This window comes from Nannobrachium achirus (assembly GCF_963921795.1).
Source record: "Nannobrachium achirus genome assembly, chromosome: 2".
NCBI lineage: Eukaryota > Metazoa > Chordata > Actinopteri > Myctophiformes > Myctophidae > Nannobrachium > Nannobrachium achirus.
In genome coordinates, this window is record NC_137811.1 from 62,503,113 (window position 1) to 62,531,106 (window position 27,994).

At 40.6% G+C, this 27,994-nt stretch overlaps 1 protein-coding gene across 4 annotated transcripts; it reads left to right on the forward strand.

Moving 5' to 3' along the window:
• ptpn6 (protein tyrosine phosphatase non-receptor type 6) lies at positions 1-27,980 on the forward strand. 4 transcript variants are annotated; one of them, XM_080750506.1, is made up of 16 exons: positions 1-286; positions 1,226-1,251; positions 4,618-4,740; positions 6,958-7,152; positions 11,569-11,752; positions 15,772-15,888; positions 17,264-17,392; positions 17,979-18,075; positions 18,316-18,395; positions 20,175-20,321; positions 20,506-20,643; positions 21,142-21,296; positions 24,268-24,335; positions 24,830-24,981; positions 25,612-25,682; positions 27,639-27,980. In XM_080750506.1, the coding sequence occupies exons 2-16, from the start codon at positions 1,244-1,246 to the stop codon at positions 27,739-27,741; spliced, it is 1,767 nt and encodes a 588-aa protein (XP_080606632.1). In that variant the 5' UTR covers positions 1-286; positions 1,226-1,243; the 3' UTR covers positions 27,742-27,980. The 4 variants fall into 4 exon arrangements, with proteins under 4 accessions (XP_080606632.1, XP_080606631.1, XP_080606633.1 ...); XM_080750505.1 differs by lacking the exon at positions 1-286 and adding an exon at positions 319-587; XM_080750507.1 differs by lacking the exon at positions 1-286 and adding an exon at positions 319-587 and having other exon boundaries at positions 1,229-1,251.
• Positions 27,981-27,994: the final 14 nt, after the last annotated feature.

The following is a 27,994-nucleotide window of genomic DNA, read 5'->3' on the forward strand; positions in this document are numbered from 1 at the left end:
TAGAATAGAAACAACAACAGGGGCAAAGTCAAGTGAAAGAAAAGTGGGCTACTACTACTTATACTAGTGTTGCGGGTTTGAGAATCTGAAGTAGCGTGTTTTGTCAGAGCAGAGCTTATTTTCATTACAGGCTGGTAGTTCCTTTTTCTCTCGCCGACAGACAGTTAAACAGGACATAACACTTGTGCGCTCACAACAATAACCGACGCACAAATAACAGAGCGCGCAGCAGCTCACACTGGAGATGGAGTATCAGAGGCAGAACTAACTCTACCTCCAATATAAAGTAGGCATACGTTATTATTGCACACTTTTTTTAGCGTTTGTTTTTGTGATTGTTTGTGTGTGTGGGGGCGTGGAATTCCGCCCCTTCTCTCTTCTCGTATCAGCTATTTTGGTTCCTGCTATCTTGTCTTCGCTTTCACTCACTTGTGAAAGGGTTGATAGTTAAAAAGGAAGGAAGAAGGGGTGAAACAGAGAGAGAGAACAGAAGAGGAGGAGAGGGAACCTACCTACCATACACATATAGCCTACAGACAGCAGCGTTTCAGACTGGGTGTCACTTTACAGGAGGGCTGCTGAGAACAGTAAGTGTTACCTGCTGGCAAAGGGAGGCTGGATATTATGACTGGAGGAGGAAGAGAGTGGACTGACAGCCTAGACCAGTGCTTCTCAAACTTTGAAATTTGAAGCTCTTTGACAGTGTGTAACGGGTCCATTTGGTTCCATTTGTACACTGTCAAAGTTACAGACTTGTAATGGTCAATTTAGACCCCCATAAAGGAACCTAGAGAGTCCCTGAAATCCACTTTGAGAACCACTGGACTAGACTACACAGTACAATCTTTCAATAACTCTTGAGGGCACAACAATGGGACCAAATGGACCCTCTTGAGTTTGTGCACTCAGAGTTATATCATTGACAGGGTCAGAGAGTTGTCTTTAGGAATCAGGGAGGCAACATGCTAGTGAAAGTATTGTAGTGTCTCTTCAGTCAGAGAGATGTAGGCCTACTGTTGTTTGACTAATTGAACTAGTTCCTGTCAGAAGAGAATATAGCCCATATTATGATGCTTGAATTGAATCTTGATTGATTGAAGACTTTATTAGAAGTTTGCAAAGGAAAAGTTAGGCTACATGACAGTACAGTTCACTGTGTATGTGTGCATGCATACTCTGTTGTAAAGAGCACATCATAACCCTCTGCCCTTCTCTTTGGAACCAGAAGACTTAAAAGGACAACATGGTTCGGTAAGTAGTAATAATAATATAATTATAAACTCTTACATGGTCTTTACTGTATAGCACCATTCTTACTTGTAGTAGCTTTGATCTCAAAGTGGTTTGCAGCCATTATAGCCCATTGAGAATGAACAATATATGACTCAATTAGTGACAAAGTCGAAGTCGGTTCAGTTGGCCAACCCCGGCTGTAATCTGCTGTGTTTTTTGCGTAAGGCATTGGATGTTAACTTCTCTGTTTCCATTCCTTCTCTTTCTCTACCTCCCTCCCTTCCTCTCTGTGTCTGTCTCTTTTACTGCAGCAGTTAAGCCCTCTGTTCTGCTTTTATACTTTATATTCATTTGTCACTCACTCATACTCTGCAGACTGCTGACAATAGAGTTTACAGAATATCAATGGAGAATAAACATTCATCTCCTTTCATGTTCTGTTCACTGACACACTTATATCTTGTATTATATCTTGTTGTTATACCCTACCAGTCAAAAGTTTGCTGTGTCCAAACCTTTGATCGGTAGGGTATATTGCTGTTAGCACTGTCTGTGGGCAAGACAAGTCACTCACTTTATGCGTGAGTGACAAATAAGCTCTTTTGAATCTTCAAATCACCATATTGTTCTAATATGTTGTAATGTTCAGTGTCTATTTGATTTACTAGAATATTTTAGGTAGAAGAATTGAAGAATTTATGATATCTCTGTCTGGCAGAAACCAAACATGTCCAAAATATAAACTTATCAGGAAATGAAAACAAAAAACACAATGCTACTGCCTCATCAAAGTTGGTACAGTGACTTTATACATTGTCAGATACTTGAATGTGTCCTACAGTATGTCCTTATAATATCGTCACTCTACCCAAATACAGCTCAAGTGAAATAAATACACATTAATTATTGATCTCACATGTTGAAAGTACAACACAGTAGTAGTAGCATAACGTACTTATATGAATATTTAGTACATCATCAAGTGATATTATAGGGTAGCTGTATACTGTATGTCAGTGGTTTTCAACCTTTTTCACACCAAGTTCCATTATTTATTCGGCATTTGAGCCTTGGACCACCATTTGATGAGATTTAGCCTCTCAGACCCAAAACGTGGAATATTTTGTTATCGTTGGATAATATTTGTGCACAATTCCATGCTGTATTGGTGTGGTGCCATTAGGAGAGATGACAGGCAAACGTACCTTAATGGTACCAGTACCTGGCTGGTAACCAGTGGTTAAGATGAGATTGTTCCATCAAGGAAGCACCTTGGAATGATTTGCAAGCAAATCTTACCAGATGTAAAAGGCAGATGAACGATACGTTGTCAATGACCGGCTGTTTTTTCTAAAACCCTGTATTATTCTAATGCTGTGTATTTTGTATTAATCTTTTGTGTATGTAATGTGTGCTTCTGTTATTATTGCTGTTGTTTATTTCCTGGCTAGGTCTCACTTATAAAATAGGTTTTCAATATCATTGTTTAGATAAAAGTCATAATGCTATTGTCAATTATTATGTCATTATAATTTGAATATTGCTAAAGAATCACATAAAATAACAATAAATAATAGCACATTACATGAATATGCTGGAGTTGCATGACTTTTGCACGTGTGTGCATGCGTAGTTGCGCGGGTGCGTGTATCTAACATCACCTGTATTTGTACAAGCCAAGCTAGATTCTAGCTGGTGGCATTTAAAACAGCATGGGGTGGGTCAGAAGAGAGCACATGCTATGGTGAGGTCAAAGTATGAGAGTACAGAAGTACTGTACTGTCGCTGGGAGGTCACGGGTTCAGTACCCAGGCCAGAACATCCAATAATATCCAATAATATTTCGTTTAGAGCGAAAACAGAAAAGTCACTAGTATAGGGAGGGACTCTTAAGTGGTTCCAATGTAACTGTAAATGTCGCCTTCACATAGCGTTGCACTGCAAAATCCTGAGTGTTCATTTAACTGATTTAAGTGATTTTACTCTGCTCTCCGTGCAAAAATGCTCTGTTGTTCTCCATTGAAAACCATTGCAAAAAGATGGCCACATAAGCAGACACAAAGCTAATGTGACCGTAACTTCACAAATCACCGATCTACCGCAGTGTTATGTATGCAATTATAAACTGAGAATATACTTATGAGTAGCATGCAAAATATAAATTAACTAAAAACATTTATTGACTGATTGACTAAATGAGCTTTTGGTTGAAGAATACACTCAAGATTGATGTTCTGGTATTACATTGTTCCACATGGCTCTGTAAAATATATTTATCATATCAGAGACATTTTGCAACATATACTTTCAGATAAAATTGGACACGCTGCATGTACAGAAATATCACTCACTGCATGTACTGTATTTGTGTAGTTTATTGGGGATATTATTACTATTATTATTATTATTATTACTAATGTATTTTGTTTTATTATTATTGTTGTTGTAAGTCAGACCAAGCACTATAACTTAGTGACAGATATAATATTCCTAATATAGTACCAAAACCATACCTCACTTCAAACATTGAACTGTATTGAAAAGTTAAAATCCAGAGATAAATCAAGCACTATGACAGAACCAGAAACACTACAGGCAAAAGTAAATATTCTTTTACATTTGCTGCGTATGCACATAAATTGTGTGTTGAATGTTTTCCATGCACTTCACCGATGGATGTGAGAAAATAATGGGTGTAGGACGTGGGTGTTGGTCTGTAGAAGTTAACTGTTATTTGAGGATCTGCTTGCAAAGTCAGTGTGTCTGCTGTTTAAGCAATCATAGGTATGTACAGTGCACTAGCAGTCATTAGTCTACGTTCAGACTGCCATCCCAAATCTGATTTTTGGCCTATCCAGATTGGAAGTCTGAACAGTAAAAAACACAGATCAGTTTTGAACTAGTTGACTTTGAAATACAATGTTATTTCTAAAGATATGTCTCGGTCTGGAGTCTCATGACACCAATGCTTGATTTACTATTGCTCGCTGAAAAAAGCAGATCTACAAACTCACAATGCACCATGTTGTGATACATACTGTATAACATAAGCGTGTGTGTGTGTGTGTGTGTGTGTGTGTGTGTGTGTGTGTGTGTGTGTGTGTGTGTGTGTGTGTGTGTGTGTGTGTGTGTGTGTGTGTGTGTGTGTGTGTGTGTGTGTGTGTGTGTGGGAGGTGGTACACTATATACAATATGTGCGCTCACAATTTTGTGGTACACTATACAAGTGCTATCATAGTTGTTTTTTGTGTGTGTGTGTGCGCGTGCGTGTGTGTGTGCGTGCGTGCGTGCGTGCGTGCGTGCGTGTGTGTGTGTTATTTCTAATGGTGTGGACTGTGGACATGAATAAATTGTTAAAATCTGTGTACATGTGTGTGGTTCCAGGTGGTTCCACAGAGACATCTCCGGTCTGGACGCTGAGTCAATACTGAAGTCTCGAGGCGTCCATGGCAGTTTCCTGGCCAGGCCCAGCAAGAAGATGGTGGGAGACTTCTCTCTGTCTGTCAGGTATCAAACTTCACAACATCACACTCTGTTTCCATGTAAACTATATTGGCCTTAACTTTCTTTCAAAGTTGTTTAGTTTAGTTTGCCATTTACCGATATCATATCAACAATCTGTCTAGGTGAGATACTGTCAAAAGGGGATGATCAATCATCTCTCATCTCAAGGTGTGAATTCAGAATGTAGTAACAGATATACAAAATGTCCCCACTTCAGAACAAAGTCAGAATCCAGCCACTATTATAGACTTCAAAATAGACTTTTATAATATTGAGATTACGCGATACAGTGGAGAGATATAAAAGACAACATATGTACGTTATCTTTTCTCCTCCATTTGTCTTTCTTGCTTTTTGATATACGTTATTATATCCGTGCTTGGTTTCTATTACACTTTTGCAATTAGCATGGCACTTAGCATGTGGATTCACAGTAAGACAAATGTCATTGCTAGTTTGGTTAAAATGAAATATGAATAAATGGAACAGGCATTGAGATGGTAAACAGTTTAGTTTGATATACACTGAAATAGGAACTGTCACAAGAGCACCACGTAGCACCAGTTAGTTCACTTATTATGGCAATTTAAATGCGTATGGTTTAATATGAAATCAAAAAGAGAATATATTGCAGAGAATCTGAAATAACTTGTTTGCACTATTTTCTTAACTTTGAAAAACTGACATACTTCCCCTTCTGTTATTATATGCATACGTTTGTTCTCATTTCTAAAGAGCACCTGTACTGTATATTGTGCTTATCTATCCACATGAGGAATTCTTCCACTGTGATGACTAATGTATTAACCAATTGAAAAGGTATAATTAAAAAAACATGTTTTTTTTTTATTGTACAGTAGATACTAAATGAGAATATCCGTAATACACTATGTTCTTACAGGGGTCTAACATATATAGTACAGTAAGTGCAATCTATTGCACTGTACTATTTCTCTTAATATTGTGACATTAACCCTTCAAAGTGCATTATATAATACATAGACATATCTTCATTACTTACTGTACTGTACTAACAAAGGTTAGTATCAAAAGTGCTACCAAACAGGTCCATTTGTACTCTCTTACAGATTGATTCTTGTTCCAAATTACTTGTTTATTGATCAATTTAAAAGCGCAAACAGTTATTTGTCAATTCCTCTTATCTCAGATAACATCTTGTCTATTACTGATAGGAAAACAGGCTAGTGATCCGACCTTACATCTCCATTAAAGCAGGTTTAGTCACTTTGTTTTGCTCGCCGTAATACTGACAATACATTTATTTCACTAACAAACAAGTCAAAAAGTATTTTATGTTGCAGCTAAAGCTCACATTAGCAGTCAAACATGGCACACATCACAGAGTCATGATATTATCTTTGCATCCTGTTTACAAAGGCATGGCTGCTTCAATGTTGATTAAGGACACTGTAAAAAATATACAGTATAGATTGTAGTAGGTGTCAATTCATTTCATAGATGAGATTATTTTGAAAATTGGACATAATCCAGTATTGTAGTCCAAATAAAAGAAAGCAGTATAGAATATAAACAGACAGTGTATAAATATATACATGAGTTGAATTTAATTGAATTAGCCTTTATTGTCTCCGAGGAGAAATGTGTCTTGGGCAATCAGAAGTATCAGCGTTATACGAAATACAAAAGTACAATACTACAAACATACAAAAATACAAAAATACAAAAAAATACATTCATATACCTAAAATTCATAAGCACTTATCATGACACCCCAGTGTGCAAATACATCAATAGCCAGTCCAGTATCTAGGTTGATACAACTGTTTATAGCATGGCATACCCATTTACTATTCTGATTCAGTTTGCCATATGTTTGATTGAACTGGAAACACATAATTCTTTTGTAAAATTGGGCACCTTCTGCAAAATGTGAAAGGCAGTCATGACGTAATGGAAGATCAAAAATCTGGTTTATGGGTGTGACCAGTATGGGGAGTTGCATCATGATTCAATTTGCGTTCAACCCACGTGTGGCTGCACAAACATGCCTCTACCTTCTTCAGGGCACCCTAGTATTATTACCCTATTATATTTTTTATTTTTCAAAGACATTTAACGTCTGTAAACATTATTGAACATTTCTCTTACATTCATTTTTATTCTTTTTATTTTATTATAATGACTTTATTATAGGGACGCCATATGGTTACTTAATGCCACTCACGTCCCTCCCTCCAGGATAGGTGAGATGGTGACCCACATCCGCATCCAGAACACGGGAGACTACTACGACCTTTATGGAGGAGAGAAGTTTGCCACGCTGTCGGAGCTGGTGGACTACTACACTGCAGAGAACGGCATCCTCCAGGACAAAGATGGCACCTTAATCGAACTCAAATTCCCCCTTAACTGCTCCGACCCCACCGCAGAGAGGTCAGTTCCTCTCTCTCTCCTTCTTGCCTTTATGGTTGAGGTGAAGTCAAACTGAATAGCTTGTTTCATACCCACAGAAAACTCAGTCTGTGACCAGGGAAAACACTGAAAATATTGCGTTCTGTCCTCACAAAACATACACACACGCACGCACGCACACACACACACCACACACACACACACACACACACACACACACACACACACACACACACACACACACACACACACACACACACACACACACACACACACACACACTGCAGAGACAATACGTCTCTTATGCAATGGGTTCTCCCCATCCTCAAAGGGTTCGTGCCGCCTACACGCTCAGGGCTTGCGCGCTAGACGTAGTTCCGTGGTGTACGTGAGCATGCACACACGACACAAGAATGTGGTGTTTTCTGATATTAATTTCAGTTGATACTTGTAAATTATTATTCTCTGAACCCTGAGCAAAGGTTATGAAGGGTGATCTGGTTAGTTAGTGTGGTTGCCCCCGCAGCGGGATTCCTCCCACAGTTCTGGTGGCTCGCACTTGGCCCATATGTCAAATAGATCAGCTTCATCGGAACACGCATGCGTGCTATTATGCTAAGAGATACGTTATATATATAGTTTAATTTATATACATTTATTTGTGAATTAATTTTCTCCATTGACTTTAATTAAAAATAAACTTTTCCCAGATATGGATTTGATGTCTGGACTCTGACATCATAGACCACATGAAACTGACAGAGTATGTCCATATATAGACCACGTGATAATGACACAGTATATGTCCATATATGGGCATTCCAAGATATGGGCTTAATATTGATGACATCCGGGATCTCCATAAATGGGCATGAAAGGGGCATGGACCGACACAGAGATCTCCATATATGGCCATTAAAACATTAGTGAATTAATTTTCTCCATAGCCTTGAAAGGGGACCACGGCAACCACACACACATCTTTCTAGTTCACTATGAACATGGGCCCGGCCCTAGGGTACTGCCATCTGCATGGGTTCAAATCCAGCTCAAAGCCTGTTTCACTTGTGGTTTCATTTTCACATGTGATCCCCTCTTTCCAAATTCATGTCTCTCCACAGTACCATCAATGAAAGCAGAAATTACAATCAATTAATCAAGAAGGCATTTACTAGATCGCTCTTTACTTGAGTCGGAGTTGAAATTGAACACCCACTGTCTAGACAAAAATCTATATCATTGTAGTCAGGCAGAAACCTTATAAAATATATTTCTATTTGTTTATAATTTTTTTATAAATGAATGCCCTATCTTATACTTTAAAGCTATACTGTGTAAGTTGCTAAACTAGTGGTCAGTAGCGCCGAAGCGGTATTGCTTTTTTCGGCCGTTTTTCGGCCGGAGTCGTCGCGGACCACCGGAGCGGCGCCGCAAACCACCGCGACCGATACGAATCCGTGGAGGGGTAGAACGTAATTTTTTTGGCCAGGATTTGGGGATTAAGAGGTTAAGAATCCTTCACCATCGTAAACACTAGCTGAGGGAGGCTACTTCCTGAAGAGACGGCAGATACGCTGTGATTGGCCGGTAGTGTATCATGTGTGTATGATCCGCGATGTGATGCAGATGACGTAATTTTGCCGGGTAATCCGGCAAAAAATTTTTTTGTCAATGTCCTGAAAAGTAACAGTTTTGGACAAGGTTTCTGCCCAATAGCAACAATATGACCCACTACTGTCAGTAGTGAGGCCAGGAGGAGTATTTATCCACGTCTAGGTGAATGTTCAACTAAGGCTGTAATAAATACACTGTATATAGGCCATGCAGTCTTCCACTGCGTTTACAGCATGAGTCAAATCATTAGAGGCCAACGGCACTCCCTCTTTGTGACTGTCTGATTGCAAAGCATTTTATGAAATCCACTGCGCATTCTTCATTTAAATTGGCATGTGTGTTTGTGTGTTCCTTTTGTGTGTCAGTTCATGGGTGGGTATGCACATGTGTGTGTTTTGTGCATGTGCATGTGCACACTTAAGTCTAAGTAAGTCTTATGCCTCATTCACACTACGAAAAGCCAAGCTAATGGTTTGCTTGGTAATTCAATGTATTCTCTATGCAAACCAGCTTTAAACATTTCCAAGCTGGCTTTTCGTAGTGTGAATGAGGCATAAGTGTGCATGCCATGTAACTGTTTTGTGTATACATGTAAGAGAGCCTCTGCATTTCAATCTGTTCATGTGTGTTTGGGCCTACAGTATATACATAGGTCTAATTCACTCATACTTGGGGCTTGTACTCTTCCCCCCCCCCCTCTCTCTCTGTGTCTGTTATCTAACTTCCCTTTCTGGCTGCGGTTGGAAACTTTAAGTTTTGACACATTTGAAAGCAGTGACCAGACCCTATTCGTCTTCCTCTCTCTTGCACACCATACCGTGTTCTCTCTCTCTGTCAGTATTGTGGCCTCCACCAGCAGACCGTGGTGGAGGCCACTGTGCAGATAATGTTCCATTCAGCTTACCCCTATCTCTGTCCATCTCCCTGCTGACATGCAAACAAACGCACGCGTCAGCACGGAAAGTGTGTGTTTGATTTCGTATTTAGTGTTTTAGATTTTGGTTAGTTTTTTTCTGACATGGATAATATAACTGCGTCATTCATAGATTATCAGTCATCACAATCTCTCCCCGGTCACAGTATTGGTTAAAGTTTCCTGACGGCTGTAGCCTCAGATGACCTGCAGCTGTAGGTGTTCTGTAAAGAAGACATGGCAAAAACTGTTCACAATTTTGTGCATGAATTTGTTGCCTAGTTTAACTAAGGTAACTACTCTCTTCTCAGCATTACATGATCAACAGCTACTTTAGCCTCAAACGAAGATAGAGAGGGATGGAGATGCAAAGAGAGGAAGGGCGGTGTGTGTGTGTGTGTGTGTGTGTGTGTGTGTGTGTGTGTGTGTGTGTGTGTGTGTGTGTGTGTGTGTGTGTGTGTGTGTGTGTGTGTGTGTGTGTGTGTGTGTGTGTGTGTGTGTGTGTGTGTGTGTGTCTTTGTATCACTTATCGGTGAGAGGGGCACACACAGGCTATAAATAACTTGTCGTCTTCAGCCACCAAAATCTGTCATCAGAAAATTTTCCGACCGCAAAGCAGGAAGTTCAGATGAAGAAATCGAGAACTGTGCCTAAATTTAAGTGACAGGCAACCGGCATAAAGCTAGAGAGAGAGAACTGTGGACACTCAGTGCTAGCATGCATACGCACACACGCGCAGTCGCGCACACTTATTGTACTGTCTCCGCACAGAACACTGTTACTAATATTATAATCAGCCGACACCACAGACATCTGTACAAACCATTTACATATATCAAACAAAGAACATTTATGTCACCTTATGTTCTACTGGATATTTATAGTGGCATGACGTGCTGTACTCTGTTGACATTTGCTCAGTGTAGTGGAGCCAAATATAATCTACTGTTATATATAATTAGAATTACTATAAATGTCAGGTGAGACACATTATACCAGTGGTTCCCAACTATAAAAAAGGTTATGCATTTCATTTTAAATGTACTATATCAGTACTTTGTGTGCAGTCATTTTGCAATAGAGTATCGCAAATTCTATATTCTCAACATGTATTGTATCCACTGGTTTCCCTGTTTTGAGCTTGTAGGTGAAATATATCACTGCAATACTTTAAATGTCTCATTACAATGTCGGATATCCCATTAGCACTGAACACACTGGTTATGTGTCAGTGTCACATATCTCCAGGTTATGGACACAATTATGCTAACAGATATGTTTTGGAAGGCTTTCTTAATTGCAGCATGTTATTGCTATTTTTAACCATGGTCCTTACAGTATGTACTTGACATTGCTCATATTATATTCAGAATATTTTACATATATAACTGGTTTCCCTTGATTCTTTCTTTCTCTATTCTTTACCATTTTCTTGAGTCGGCAAATGTTGGGAGCTTGTACAGTATGACAACTTGAACCGCATTTGTACACCGGCAAACCTGTATCTGAATTTGATTTAGGCGATTGCGTTAAATAATCCTGAGCATGTGTGTGCAGGTCAATGCTCTGATAACTTTGTTGATACATTTTTTTTGTTTGATTATTATTATTATTATTTTAGTTTTTTTATATATTATTTTTATATATTATATATTATATTATGTATACAAAATGTAATGCCTCAACTCTCAGTGCTCGTCAGGGTGGGAGGGGGTCCCCAGTTCAAATATGATTATTTTAGGGGTCACTCACGGCCTGAAAAGGTTGAGAACCACTGGTTTAAATTTAGTAAATGAATAGCTTTTTTATTGTTCAGGTAGAGGAACAGGCCCTAACAACTCAAACATCATTATGCACCTCACTCTCACTCTCTCTCTCTCTCTCTCTCTCTCTCTCTCTCTCTAACCCAGGTGGTATCACGGTCACCTCTCGGGGCCCGGCGCAGAGAAGTTGCTATTGGAACGGGACGACCCAGGGACGTTTCTGGTGCGTGAGTCTCTGTCTAAACCAGGAGACTTTGTACTGTCCGCCCTGACGGATACATTAACCAAGACGGGAGTTAAGAGGGTTTCCCACATTAAGATCATGTGCCAGGTATGTGCTATCTCCTTCCATCTTGTCCCCTTTGTTTAATAGAACAGGCATTACCGGTATAAAAAATGTAGTATTTATATTTACAATGCCTGCTATTGCTAGACTGAGATCAGTCATTTAAACAAAAAACAACTTATTTACCCCAAATCTACCAATAATCATGATGAATAATCTTAACTGTGATCAGAATATATTCTAGATCAGAGGTCTTCAACAGGGGGTCCGCGACCCCTAGGTATAGCAGGGGGTCAACGAAATTGTTGCTTGATTGTTGCTTTTTTTTTTTTTTTATAAATCATGATTCTGTCCATTTTGAATAGCGTGTATACATGACTACTGTGCAATTGACAGATTGTTGATAGTATTGACATTGGTTCTTTCTCAGTTAATAAGGTATGTTTAGAAATGGCAGTAGTATGGCCACCCATCTCGCTGTACCTTACATGTATGTTTAAAATGAAAGCATATAAATATGTTTGTACATATATGAAACACTATTGTATACATAAATATACAATATATGTTGTTGTAGCCCTACGAGGTGGTAGGGGGGTCCCTGCTCCATCTCCCCATCAGTTTGGGGGTCTCTGGCTTGAAAACGTTGAAGACCCCTGTTCTAGATATATAATAAGGATTATAGTCATGTAATGTGCAACCTTTGTTGGGGTTTTCTCTTGGTCAGTTGTTTGCTTTGACTGTGCAGGGTTAAACTGTATATGTCTGAACCACATAAACACTGTATACCTAGTTGACTGGGGTTCCCCAGGGCTCTATACAAGGTCCGCTAGTATTTCCCTCCACACTAAATCTCTGCCCTGGAAATAACCAATCTACAAGTTCACAATGAGCTTGTAGCTCTATTACAGTTATTTTCACTGAATAAAAGGGTTCATGTCACATTCTGTCTCGCACGCGCACACACACACGCACGCACGCACGCACGCACGCACGCACGCACGCACGCACGCACGCGCACACTCACACTGGGGCATTCCCAAGGTTGTGAAGTCCAGCATACTATGCTATGAAATCACTTCTAGATGTCCCATTCTTACGCAACAAGTACAAGTTAATGACTGAGTTTAGGATAGTTGTGTGAAGAGGATTCATTTACATATTGTGTCATATGATATATCTCTGCTGTCAGGCAGAAACCAGCTAACTCCAAAATGTATTTTTTTTTTGGACATTGAGGTTTTGTCCATCATTGAGCAGCTGAATGGACATCCAAACTCACAATGAGGTTGGAGGTCAAAAGGGTGTGGAGCCTGGAGGTAGCAAAACCAGCTAACTCTGACGTTTGGTGGAGTTTGCTAGTTTAGCAGTCATAGCAGATAGTTTGAGGATCCAATGGAGTTAGCCGGTTTCAATAGCACTGATTTAAGCAGAAAAAGCTGAAAAATTAAGTTAGCTGATTTCTGCCAGACAGCAACCTTATACAGTATCATACACACATTGATACACCTAGACATTTACAAATACACATAAACAGAAATGCATGCACACACACACACACACACACACACACACACACACACACACACACACACACACACACACACACACACACACACACACACACTCACACTCTTCACACACTCAAGGTCAAGGCCACGTTCACACTTTGTTATTTCAAATCAGACCTTTTAGTTTAGAACAGGGCCTGAAGTCACAGTAAATATCAATGAGACACACACAGACACGGAACTTGGGGCAAGACGATGGAAGGGCCATCTGGTACTGTACAGCTGAGTTCTATGGCACTCAGGGATGCATGAGAACCCTTAATAGCTAGTGGTTGACTCGACATACACTCTATCTATCTTTGGCTTTGTAGAATCCAAATAAAGAGCTAAACACCAACATGGAGTTCTTCTTTCCCAGCCCTACTTTCATAGATTATGTCCACGTGTTGTCAGCAAAGCATTGAGGGTTTTTAACTACGAAGGTTATTTTTAGTCTGTGGTTCACCATAGCGAACACCATGCAAGTCCTCATTTCTGAATGAGAGACACTGTCGTTTGCACCGTGTGTTCGTGTGTGTGTGTGTGTGTGTGTGTGTGTGTGTGTGTGTGTGTGTGTGTGTGTGTGTGTGTGTGTGTGTGTGTGTGTGTGTGTGTGTGTGTGTGCGTGCGTGCGTGCGTGCGTGCGTGCGTGCGTGCGTGCTGGGGGGATACAAATATGAGAGAATCATAAAAATAAAAAGCTGCAACACTCGGGTCATAGGTGCAAAGAAAATGACTGTCATTTGGACAGCACACTGTGTTCTTCAGAGTAGTTGCTGTTAGGGCTGTCACGATATGACATTTTACATGACGATTAATTGTCACTCAAATAATTGCGATTAACGATTTAATTGTGTATTTGTCGTTGACAATTACATTTCTGTTTGGCTTTTAGGCTTTGAAGTTGCACATGGCAGATATGATAAATATACAAAGAAATTACTGACATATTTATCAACTTTCTACTTAAAAAATAACATTGATAGTGGAAATAGCCGATCTACAAGCTCACAACGCGTCGCATCTTGTAGATCTGCTATCTCCACTATTTCTGAAAATGTTTGTCAATGTATGAACATTTTTCAACATTCACGATTATGACGATTATGACAAAATATTTGCGATTATGTCAAATAATTACGATTAGACGAATATGTAATAATTGTGACAGCCCTATTTGCTGTAGTTCTAGAATGTACAACTATGTATTACTATAGAAGCCTTTTGCACAAGTCTGCGTGGGGGGCATAGATCAGGATGGCATGGTGTGAAACTCGTCTGGTGGTAAGATCTGTTGCAACTAACAGCCTGAAGGTCTCACGGTGGCAAAACTCCTTAGCTGTGTCAGATCAAAGGGTTTCTCTGTCCCCGACCGTATCCAATACAATAGATACACCTACTCAGTGGTGTAAAAAGTACTAACACACACACTTAAGTAAAAGTAAAAAATCACACTTGTGTGAACTGAGCGGTGGTGTGTGTGTGTGTGTGTGTGTGTGTGTGTGTGTGTGTGTGTGTGTGTGTGTGTGTGTGTGTGTGTGTGTGTGTGTGTGTGTGTGTGTGTGTGTGTGTGTGTGTGCAACAGCGCCCCTCCCTTAACATGTGTGGTCAGAAAAGGTTACTGCAGGCTACAGACAGACAGACAGACAGACACGGAGACAGACAGACAGACCCACACACACGGCCACGTATAGGAGCGTTGTGACCCCCGCTCAAAAATAGTGCTATGTAGAAATACTCTGTTACAAGTAAAAGTCCGGAATTCAAAATTAACTTGAGTAAAATTACAAAAGTATTGGTATCAAAAGGTACTTTAAAAAAAAAAAAAATGTTTTTGGGCTTTTATGCCTTTATTGATAGGACAGTAGACTTGACAGGAAATGGGGGGAGAGATGGGGAGTGACACGCGGGCAAAGGTCATCCGCGTCGAACCGGCATCAAACCGGCGACGCCGTCATGCATCTATGCCTATGTGGCAATGCCTATGTGGTATGCACCTGGACCAGTAGGCCAGCGGGCGCCCCCGGTATCAAAGGGTACTTTAAGTACCTAAAGTAGTAATTATGCAGAATATCCCATTTCAAAACTTTTCAAATGTATAAAACGCATTAAAAAGCTTTTGCTCACAATGCGTCGCAAATACCTACACATTGCACTTAAGTACAGTAGTTGAGTAAATGTACTTCTAGTTACTTTACACCACTGCACCTACCCCTAATACATGATGTCCTGCTTTTTCTTCAATCTTTTCGGTACTTTCCATTATACTTCTGATATGTTTCGTGTACGTTTGTTTGTGGAGCGCATACTATATATCGCATGTTTACTCCTTACTGTACACCAAATATTTATTGAAATAAAGTCCTGCATTTTAACCTAATCCTGCTGCTAATTATTCTCCCTTTTCCCGGCGTGGGTTCCACTCTATGTAAAATATTTTTTACCAAAGGTGCAATAAATCCATAATATATGTCCTAATGGTGTGTTTGTGTGTGTGTGTGTGTGTGTATATAGAATGACAGGTACACGGTGGGCGGTTCAGAGACATTCGACACACTGACAGACCTGGTGGAGTTCTACAAACGTAAAGGCATCGAGGAGATCTCTGGTACCTGGGTGCATCTTAAACAGGTGAGATGGTCTCATCCCATGTCTTTATCTGGGTGCATCTTAACCCGTTTAGAACGGGTACACATTATTGTGTATCATTGTCTCCACCGTCCGTGCGTGCGTCCGTGGGTGCGTCCGTGCGTGCGTCCGTCCGTCCGTCCGTTTGTCCGTTACCAGCTAATCTCCGGCGCCGTTGGCCCGGTCGCTGCCAAACTGTGCACACACACTCCCTCGACACCAATTCAGAACCTCTGCCCCAAATATTTCACATGGGCCTGTTCTAGCGCCACCAGGAGGCCGACTTTTGCAAAACTAACTTTTGCCAGTACTCCTACAGATTTTGTCCAAAAATCACGTAAATCAGTAGACAGTATCTCTACAGTCATGTGATCGACATGGATGTGTCAGATTTTCCATATTCCATCCTGATTGGCTAAAACTGGCTTTCAAAGTTTGCAGGATTGGTCAGTTTTGAATAAAATGCCTGAAATCCTGAACGCAGTGTGCGATTTTGGTGAAATTGTGCATGCACATTCCCAATAGACAGAGGAATAAATGCCACTTAAGAAAAATCAAATCAGCCTCATGGTGGCGCTATAACAGGCCGATTCATGTTTTCACCTATAACTCCACCGATTAGTGTCAAACTTTGTATGCGCACTCCTTAGAGGCCAAGGTAAAACCTTTTCCCTGCATTTTTTACATCAGCCTTTTATAGCGCCATCAGGAGGCCGACTTATGTAAAACACATTACATGCCTGACCTGGTGGAGACCTGTGCTCGGAAGAGCACTGCTTCTAGTTATTTTATGCTTTAACTATTGAAAAATAGCAGATATACAAGCTCTGTGCCGAGCTGCGAGCTTGTAGATCTGCTATTTGTGAAAAATCGTGAAAATTAGAATTTTGACCCGATTTCTAAGTGTCTTTTGATTCCTTCTAAGGTTTTTTGAAAAACCTATGTTTCTATGTCAGCAATCTGGCCAGCCATCGTCAAAGAAAAGGTCCTTTTCACTTAAATGGAGATCAGTTAGTCTGTTCTCAAGAGACTACTATGTCAGTGGTTCTCAAACCTTTTCATGTGAAGGACCCCCTAAAAAGATATATATTTGGCCACGGACCCTCATCTCAAAATATTTAGTTCCAGGGACCCCCCAGAAGCAAAATTTTAGTTACCAACGTTCGCTTTAAAAATACATATATTCAAAGATTTGCACACATTTTCACGACTTTTTCAAAAATAGCAGATCTACAAGCTCGCAGCGCGGCACTCGGTTACAGGATATACTGAGTGCTCGTTTCCTGATTGTCTCTCCTCCTGCGCTGTCTTGTGTACTCTGTACTAAAAAAAGAAATCTCTCCCTGTCTTTGTTTCTGTTCCTATCTTCTCTCTACAGCCTTATTTCTCCACCAGGGTAAACGCGGCTGACATTGAGTGCAGGGTGAAGCTCCTGGACCAGACAGCACAGGGGCAGAACGAGGGAGCAGAGGGGAAGACCAAAGCAGGATTCTGGGAAGAGTTTGATGTAAGGATGAAAGAATATGTTGTACTTTTCACGTAACCACTTTCACCCTGGCATCTCTGCCTTGGGCATGTCATTATAGGCGGACATTAAAGTCACTTTCGCTATTTTTGAAATAGGCGGTGGTTAATTTGTCAAGTTCAAGACTGTGGTGTAAAAGTGGAAATCCGGTTTGCATTAGGACGTACAAAAAAGAAAACACGTCTGCTATTATGAGACACTAATTCCCCTCACTAGCAATGGCTCTAGCACTGAAGCTGCATACAGTAGCACGACATAGACATTTCACTGTTGTTTGATCTCCTGTGGCCTGAAAACTGTTGCATTTGAAGTTGGTAACGTCTGTGCACATCACTGCAAGTTCTATGCACTGACGTACAATAGGACCACAATGTGCATGTGACCTCATAGTATCTCAATATCTTCAACTTTCACACCACCACAGGCTGAGACCGTCTATACACTGGATGGAGTACACTGCCCTCTTGTGGTGTAATACAGTCATTACATTTCTCTATTCTCTGTCTCTGTCTGTCTGTCTGTCTGTCTGTCTCTCTTATGTCTCTTTACTTCCTATCCCAATCACAAGGCTCTTCAAAAGCTGGAGGCAAAGGTGAAAAAGAGCAGAGAGGAGGGTCAGAGGCCAGAGAACAAGAGTAAAAACCGATACAAGAACATCCTTCCATGTAAGCTGTTTCCATTATAAACACAGTTAAATCATCTGTGTTAGTTTTACTCTGACACAGGGACCTGCACAGTTCCATTCTTATATACTGTAATCCAAAATGACCACATCAAATGGTGGATCTCTCCCTATCTAACAGTACTAACTCTATATATGTCTATGTCTCTCTGTGCCTGTCATTCTACCTTCACACGTCCACCGTGTTGCTGTAACATCACTCCCCATCCTGTTCCACAACAAGTCAATGAAACCAGAGTTATCCTGCAGGATGGTGATGCAGAGGTCATTGGTTCAGACTATATCAACGCCAACTATGTGAAGGTAGGTGACTCTGCAGAAGAGCTTTGGACCAGTGGCTCAAAGTGTTTTGTCAAGTATGTTTTATTAAGAACAGAATATTACAATATGCATTTTTTTTCTTATATGCAACAAAGAAGAAGTCGCCAGCACACAAGGAAATCCTTTTCACATGGTTTATTTACCTCTCTAGTCTGGACAGAGAACAACGTACGCGCTTCGACCTGGTCGGTCCTCAGCGTTGACAACGCGTACGTTGTTCTCTGTCCAGAGAGGTAAATAAACCATGTGAAAAGGATTTCCTTGTGTACTGGCGACTTCTTCTTTGTCTCGTGTTATTATTGAGCCGTGCACCGTAAAGACTTTATTTAATTTGGAGTGTTGTGGGCTTTCTGCTCTGTTGCAGTCTTTTTCTTCTATGCAACAAAATTCAAAGAAAAGAAACCCTTTTTACAGTGACCATTTGGCAGATAAAGGCTGAAAGTAATAAAGTTGTGGGTGTGCTCCATTTAGGTTTTTACTTGTATGGACAGGAGCTGTCCATGCTGGTACATAGTAACCCTGCAAGCCAAATGACGTCATGATGACGTTATGATAACGTCCTCCAGTGCAGAACTAGGCCAGATCACAGCCCATATGGGGATGATCTTGACTTCATTACCAGGACGTCATATGGACTATAGGATTATTGTTATTGTTTGTAATGTTAGATGAAATATGAGCATGTAAGGTTATATTCTGGGACATATCTGACTAGTTATGATATTTATTTGGCCTCGATCAGACCCTCACTGATTAATCCAGGACGTCCGTTTTCGTTGGCAGGATTTATGTTGGTTGAAATCAGGTGATATTCTAGTCCAGATCTGACTAGTCACGGTTTGACTTGATCTGGCCCCAATCGAGACGTCACTGATTGGTCCAGGTCCTGACCGTGCTTGCTGGGAATTGTACAGTCACACATGCGTGCAACTGAAGGGGGGAGTAGCCAACGCATGCAGAGGCGTCTAACACATCAATTACCCATGTTGTCTTGGAATGTGGGCAGTGCTGGAAGTACAAAAATGTATTTGCTGGTGTGTAGTTCATTTGATTTACAGTATGTTGGAGTGGTGGGCTTACTGAAAGTAAGGCAATTTTCCACTGACATAGCCCATCCTTCCCACTTGTGCCACCTTTTCCACTACAAGGAATTGGGTAGAGTGGTGTGAAAGTGGTACACAAAGTGTTACTACAAAGTATCCACTCCAGACTTGGTCCGAGCTCGGCTAAGCAGTGACGTACATCCCTTGTATTTGTATTACTTGCGCCAGCAGAGCGCGCAAGTACTGCGTTCGGCTGCGTAGGTAGGTAGCCGTGTGTGTTTAAGCCCGTAGCTAATCAGGGACCAGCATTTCTGGTAATGTCATCATTAACAGCCAATGAAGGACCAGCATTCCTGGTGATTACATAATAAAAGAAACAAAGAAACAAAAAAACATACACAAATAAATGAGCAGTTAAATCACAGAAGAAATGTAGTCACTTTCTGCAGTTAGAAGACCACAGAATAAATAAGAGCAATGGCTTCTACCTGTTCAGATCTTTGATCATTTTAGTGATCCACTGTTGCAGCCGTATGTAATTCTGTCAAATTGATTAATTGAAGGAATGATGTGTCTGTCTATCTACAGTGAAGATTTGTATCCATCTATTAACTTTTCATTTATGGACTTATTATATTAATATATCACAACACAACACAACGCAACACAAAGTATTTTTTAATTGAAGTGTATTCACTGAAGTGTTGTATGTTTGTAGAACACCTTGTGGGAGCCAGGACAGTCCAAGGTCTACATCGCCTGCCAGGGATGCCTCGCAACAACTGTCAATGATTTCTGGCAGATGATGTGGCAGGAGAAGACAAGGGTGATCGTCATGACGACGAGGGAGGTCGAGAAGGGAAGGGTCAGTATCAGAGAAGTAGTAGTTCTATGGAAACTCATTTGTGTGATCAAGTCCTGACTTCTAAATGTGACGATATCGGTCAAATCCTGAAACATTTCATTTGATTTATTTCATTCTTTTTTTTAACAGGTCTACTGACGTTGTTATTCCTTCATGTATTGTTTTTTCTTTTTTCTTTTTTCAGAATAAATGTGTGCCATATTGGCCAGATCCGGTGAATCAGCCCACCAAAGACGTAGGAAAGTATGTGGTCACCCATGTGTCAGAGAGAGACTGCACCGATTACAAGGTCCGAGTCATGGAGATCGTTCCTAAGAACCAGGTAACCCTCAAAATATCAACGCAGGTCCTCAGTGACGTACTGTACTGTACTGTACTGTACTGTACTGTACTGTACTGTACTGTACATTCTGTTTGCTCGATGATGTTAAATGACACATTTCACATCATCATCTCACAATGTCAACATTTTGCGGGGAAATCCACTGAAGACATAACTCTTGTTTTTCACCACACTACATTATTGATCTCAAAGTTGGGTCTGGGGACCCCCAGGGGTCCTTGAGGGGGTTTATGGGAGTCCCCAGCAAAATGACAGTTTAACCACTTTAACCCTATTTTAAACTTCGCCTATTCCAAAATAGCATATCTACAAGGTCACGACTTGTCACACGATGCGAAGTGTTAGCTGCTATTTTCAAAACATTTTGAGAAGTCTTTTCTCAATAATTGTCCTACTGGCACAAAATCTTTTAAGATGTGGGACCGCGGCCAACTCAATTTTGGGGTCCTTGATAACCACTGCTCTATGTCTTCACAGTCAGACGAAAGTCGTACCATCACGCACTACCAGTACCTGAGCTGGCCTGACCACGGCGTTCCCCAGGAACCTGGAGCTGTCCTCAGCTTCCTCACACAGGTCAACGACAAGCAGGCTGAGACCCCAGGTGCTGGACCCATGGTCATCCACTGCAGGTACTGGCGGCTCTGTTCAGGTTTCTTTTGTTGATGACATGTGTTTTTCTCTGTATGGAGAAGGATGTTAGGCAAGCTGAGAAGATGACGACAGTATAGGAGAGGTGCAGGAGTTTACGTGATTTGATCCTAGCCCAGCTGGCCTTAGGTGTGGTTCCAGCAATGTACACCAGGCACAGCTGTTTTTAAGCCACATTTTTTACTTTGTCGAAAACAGCTGATCTACAAGCTCACAAGGCATCATGTCCACAAAGCCTTGTGAGCTTGTAGATCGGCTGTTTTTGGCATGCGACACCATCCCTGCTCCACGGCACGCGACACCACTGTACGATGGAGCATGAATTGGGCATTAATACTGGAAAGGAAAGATGGGATCAGGAAGTCTAGATGCAAGGAATCTACAGGAAATCCAGAGCAGGAAATTTACAGAATGTTCTGTGTTTAATCATTTACAGTTAATTAATGTAACTGGAAGTGCAAAAAGATTGATGATGTAATGTTTTGGGACCTTGGGGCTTAAGCACTATATTTAGCAGATAGTGTTAAATGTCCCAAAACTTCAAGCATGTCAATGAGAAAATGAGTTTCTGAAATGTATTATTTAGGACACCTCCCCCTCTTCTGTGTGAACAGAAAAAAGGGGAGTGTTTGTGGGGGTCTTGCACCACGTCTCAGCAATACTTGTAATAAGGAGAATGAGAATAATTAAATAAATACCTCAAAGTATATCGTACAAGCACTGTTTAAAGTGTTCCTTCTATTTTATTTCATGTTATTTTTAGAGAAGTTTAAACAATGTTGGGTTTTATAAGAAGAAATCAGGCTTAAGATTAAGCTCATTTTATTTACAGATTTAAGATTACAGCATTAGAACATAAAGGTTTTAACTTAAGTCAACTGACAGTTTATCCTGAAGGAATTCTCCCCTTGTGATGTCATGGGTACAGAGGCTGCTTGTGTTCGTTTTCAGAGTTGTCGTTCAAGTGATTACGTTTTATGTTATATAAGTATTCTGGTCACTTACACTTACACATTCTGACCCGATTTGTATGTGATTCTTATATAACAGACTGCCTTATAAAAACAACTGAATTTGACAAGAAGGATATTTTACAAATATATGAAATAAGGTGACCAGCAGCAGATTAATATAAGTATTCCTTGTACTGTATAGGCTATAGAAGTAGTGTGAGCAGTTAAAAGTTAATTATGCTCCACTGTTTATTATCTCTGTTTGCAAATGTGATATGTGAGTGTCTTACATACTGTTAAACCCAATGTATTATATCACATAAACACTGTAAACTTGAGAAAATTATGGATGAGTAGTGTTTCTCTGCAGGGTTATCCATCTAATAGTTATGTATTCTCTATAAAGTCTCATTGTCTGTCAGATGTCCCTTTCAAATGAATTGCTAGTGTGCAAAGTGGTCAAATTAGCACCTTGAGAAGTTGAGAACCATAACCCTAACCTTTCCCCTGATCACTTTACCACTTCCTGCACTGCACCATGTGGATGCATCCCGGTTCCAGCAATGGAACAAGGGCGGTGCGCTTGTTTTCGGTGGAGATGATGGAGGCGCGCCGGCGTAATATTACAAACACAATCTGATCTAGCTATAATAGCAATCATGACATAAGCTATTTATTATAATCACTAATTCACTATGAAGTGTATTTAATTATAATTAAAGTAAAAATAGTCAAATAACAAGGACAAATTGTTCTGCCCACAACCTTATCAAACCAAAATGCCTAAACTACTGTAAATGTAGGTCTATTTATGATAATGGTCCCAATTATTAAGTCGAATACTTGACCTTATAAATATAGAATGTTTATAATGTGTTATGATTATTTATTGTGTTATATGTTATGAAACATCGCATGTAGGCCTATTATATTATCTATAACCTATACACGAGTGAGCTCTCAGCACCTCGGTCCAGGCGAACACAACGAGCGCTCCCTGCCTCCGGTTCAGCCAATCACAAGCTTCCACTGCTGGAAGCGGGATGTTGTTTTGATACACGCACTTCCCTGTGAGCGCTCCCTGCCTCCGGTTCAGCCAATCACAAGCTTCCACTGCTGGAAGCGGGGTGTTGTTTTGATACACGCACTTCCCTGTGATCTAGTCCAATAAACTGTCCTAGTTGTTTTCCTGTAAAACATGGTTTACAATAGTTTTCTTTGTAAATGTTATTCACTGAAACACAAGTGCGGAAGCAGGGGTTTGGGGGCGGGGGGTGGAGGTGGGGCACTCTGGATCTGTAGCCAGCAGCTGTTTTAATTATTTTCTTGAGCTGAGAGCATCCAGTTAAATTACCCCAGTGTTTCAACGAACTGCACTGTGGTGGCCATTGATGGGTGTGTGATTAAAAGACCTCCATCTTCAGACCTCCATAGTACCTTCATTTATTTATTTATTTGACAGGGACAGTACTCATTAATCGACATGTCAGTTTTCACTTCTATTTAAATGAGCCAGAGATAGCCATAGGCTAGTTTTCATCTGTAGTCCAGACCCCATGTACCTTCAGATCCCTGTGTATCTACAGTATTTACAGTCCCCCATGTGGCCTTGTGGTTAGACTGTCCGCCCTGAGCCTGGGAGGTCAGGGTTAGACCCCCGACCGGGTCATACCAAAGACTCTGAAAATGGGACCCAGTGCCTCCCTGGCAGTTGGCACATTGGGGGTAAGTCCCTGCGACATACTAGCGTCATGTCCAGGGGGTGTACTTGTACATCAAGCTGCGTCACGCTACAGAAACAGGAGATAGGCTCCTGCCCTATGGGCCTCATAGCTCGGCAAGGCTTACACATGTGCCTTTAGATCCCTGTGTGTACCTTCAGACCCCTGTGTACCGTTAGCTTGATGGGATTGAATCTCCACTAGCTCTCTGAACTCAACTGTCTAATCTAAATGAAGCTGTCCTGTGAAGCCTGATTATACTGTGTCTTTCTGTCCAGTGCTGGGATCGGTCGGACGGGGACCTTCGTGGTTATTGACATGATCCTGGAGACCATTAATGCCAAAGGTACACAAAAAAAGAAGAAAAACATGCAGACACCCAGATACACGTAACAGTCCACTAACAATAAGTTCTTTGCACACCAGAATAGTGTTGGCTACAGAACAAGACCAGGTTGTCTACTGTCTACAATACATGAAAAGAGCACATCACTGGCAATTAAAATGTTTTCATGACACATAGCCGACACATAGATTACCAGCACGAAGCATTGTGAAAATGTGGTGTTTTCTTACACATGCTGTTGACACAATAACCGCAAACTGATCAAGGATATATCATGTTTTTTTATCCTTCTTTATATTCCTTTGAATGAAGTACAGCATATAAAGCATAGCCTAATAAAGGCCAGCCAAACATTTTGTCCGTACTGTCGGGACAGGGCAATGAATCAATTAATTAACCTGTGTAGAGATTAGGTGGTCGATACACTGTCCACCATCCGGTCGTGTATCAGCGTGCACAGAATAAATTGTTCCTTAACTTTAATTCCCCCCAAGGTCTGGACTGTGACATAGACATCCAGAAGAGCATCCAGATGGTACGGGAGCAGCGCTCTGGCATGGTGCAGACAGAGGCCCAATACAAGTTCATCTACCTGGCTGTGTCTGAGTATATTGATTCCTTGAATCGTCAGCAAAGTGCATCTATGGTGAGCATGGGGAGCACAGTGCAGGGACCTTATTATCGACGTATCTTTTTACAATCTATCCTTTGAAAAGTACATTTTATTCATGTAACGTTAAAATGAAGGTCTGAGAAAATGTTAACCTTTTAGCTAAAATATGCATTTATGTCAGGAAAGTACTAAGCTGTGGACGAGCACAAAAAAAGTACAATGAGTCACACAGTGAGAGTGCTATGGCTCCAAACCTTGTACTTATTTGCAGTTGTTTGTGATGTTGGAGATCAACAGCTAAATCTAGGCTTGATATGCTTACTCTCTTTGTTCTGTTTCATTTACTGTCAAGCCCTGGAGGCCAAGAAAAATAAAAATAGCTTCAAGATTGTTACAGGCGTAATATTGTAAATATCAATAGGCCTTTGAACCTATTGCTGTTGTTTTCAAGATAGGGGCTATCCCCCTTCCCAGTGTTATAGGTGTATAAAGATATCATAGGTTATCTCAAGTGGACATTGTGAACATTGACACAGAGGCAAAAGAAAAAGAAATTTCATCTAGGCAATGACCTCATTCTGTACCTTCGTCATTCTATACTCACCCTGTCTCCAACTGTCTGGCTTTCTCTCTTCTCATGTGTGATTTTGTTTCTCCCCCCAGGAAACAGAGACAGAATATGGGAACCTACAACTTAAACACCCACCATTATGCAAGAAAGTGTCAAAGTCAAAGTGAGTAAGATTAAAGTGTCCTCACATGAACAGAAAACCGCAGAAAATGTGTGCATTTCTGGTTAGAATTAGGCTTACAGTAAGTTGTGGTTAGGGGTGGGGTTGAGGGAACGAATGTACTGTGTAATAGAAATCAGCCTGTCCTTGTCCTCTCAAGTATACAACAGCAACAGAGTCTGTGTTTGTGTGTTTATCAGTCTGAATAAAAAACTAGAAGTCTGCACACTGTGACTTTGCAAAGCTCCAAGTCAAGGCTTTATATGATTACTGTTTTGACTCAATGGTCTTCTTCAGAATGAAGAAGACCATTGAATGAAGAAGACCATTGTGTCGAAACTTTAATCTATAACCTTGACTGGGAGCTTTGCAAAGTCACCGTGTGCAGACTTCTAGTTTTTATCTTAAATCCACTGTCGGTCCTGACTCCTGCACCTGCCGTCCAGCGGATGTGCCATTTTATTTTTTTTAATTTACTGCATTCTCTCTCTCTCTCTCTCTCTCTCTCTCTCTCTCTCTCTCTCTCTCTCTCACACACACACACACACACAAACGCTCTTGTTAAGTACGTGTCTGTTGAACTTCCTCAAAACGTTCCCATGTCCTCTCTAAACTGAATTCCCACAATGGTTCAAAGTTCTCTCAGTCATCGTCCTCATCCTGAGGTCAGCGGTTTTGGAGGTTGCACAACATTGTGATTTGTACATAGAAAGACAGAGTTAAGGGGGTGTGGTTTCCAGTCTCAGCACAAGCTGTCCTGCTGTTCTCTATTGCAGTCATTCTCAACTTTTCATTTCCCCTGGGCCTCTCGGTTTGATATGCATTAGGCCACACACCCCCATTTCAGAATCAACTTTATTGTCACATCACAGGTTTACAGGTATAAAGTGAAATTGTTTTTTGTGCAAGCTTCATCATTTTCTATTGTTTTGAGAAAGGAGAAAAGAAAAGAGGGGGGGGGAGCAAGATGACAAATCTAACTAAGAAAAACATGTTAAGGAGAGTCAAAACATATTTTATACGTTTATTTTTTCCTCAGTGTTAATTGAGGACCCTTACACTTCCATTTGGTTGATAGATTACATTTGTACACGCTCCTTTGTGTGTAAATCTGTAAAGGGTCCTAACTATCAAGGATTTCGCTGGGGATCCATAGAACTCGCATAGTCAGATGATCAAAGTGCTTATCGATATATTTGGTCTGGTGATACCTAAAATAAATGTAGAGGCTTGAACTGTGCGGAAAGTCAGAAATTATTCAGAAATGTAAAAACAAACTGCATTGAAGAACCAATGCAAAGCCTTTAGATCCTTCACATTGGGATGTTATCAGGATTGGTTTGTTAGTGTCCGTTCTTGCCGCTGTTTATGTCCAGTGTCCACAGAGGTTTTGGTTAAGACTAGTGTAGTCCAATGAATTACACTTAGGGCACCATAAAAAGACAGGACAGTCAATAAGCTGGTCTGGTTTTGTAGCATGATACCTCCCACCATGCCCCTCTTCTGTCTGTCCACATTCCTCTGTGAGCGGAATAAAGGGGGGTGTTTGTGTGGAATGGGGTTTAGGGGGCTTTATAGAATAAACCAATTAGGAAATACACAACAGACAGCACATACAATGTTGATGTGTTTAATCAAATCCCTTTCACCCCCTTGTCTATTAATTAACCTCTCTTATACCCCAGAGGCACAACTCAGACAACTGTGTCTAGTCAATCTGTCTATATAAGACTATATTTAAACCTTTTACAGAAGACACAGTCATATAGTCGTTAAGATTATTACCCCATTATGTGTGTCTGTTACCATGAAAACACACACACACACACACACACACACACACACACACACACACACACACACACACACACACACACACACACACACACACACACACACACACAGAAATATAGAAAAATTTTCGTTTGAAACTAAGTGACTTTCGTTCTTTGTTTCCAGAAACAAGGACAAGGATCTGTATGAGAATGTGTCCAAACCAAAGAAAGACGTGAAGAAGCAGAAATCAGAGGAGAAGAAAAGCGGTTCAGTGAGGAAGAGATAGGAGCGGAGAGATGGAAATAACCTTTTTTTATTTTATTTTTACAAAGATTTAACGTTATATTATTTGGCTATGTTGATGTATTGTCTGTTGTTTTAAAGATTTTGTATTCCTTTCAAGAGTGACTTCACACATAATGTAAATGGAATTAAGGTTTAAGAACATAGAATCATGTGACAACCTATTGAGAGTGTTTGGACTGAAAGCAAAGTGCAACTGTGATTGATACATGAAAATAAAAAAGGGTGTTAAAAAT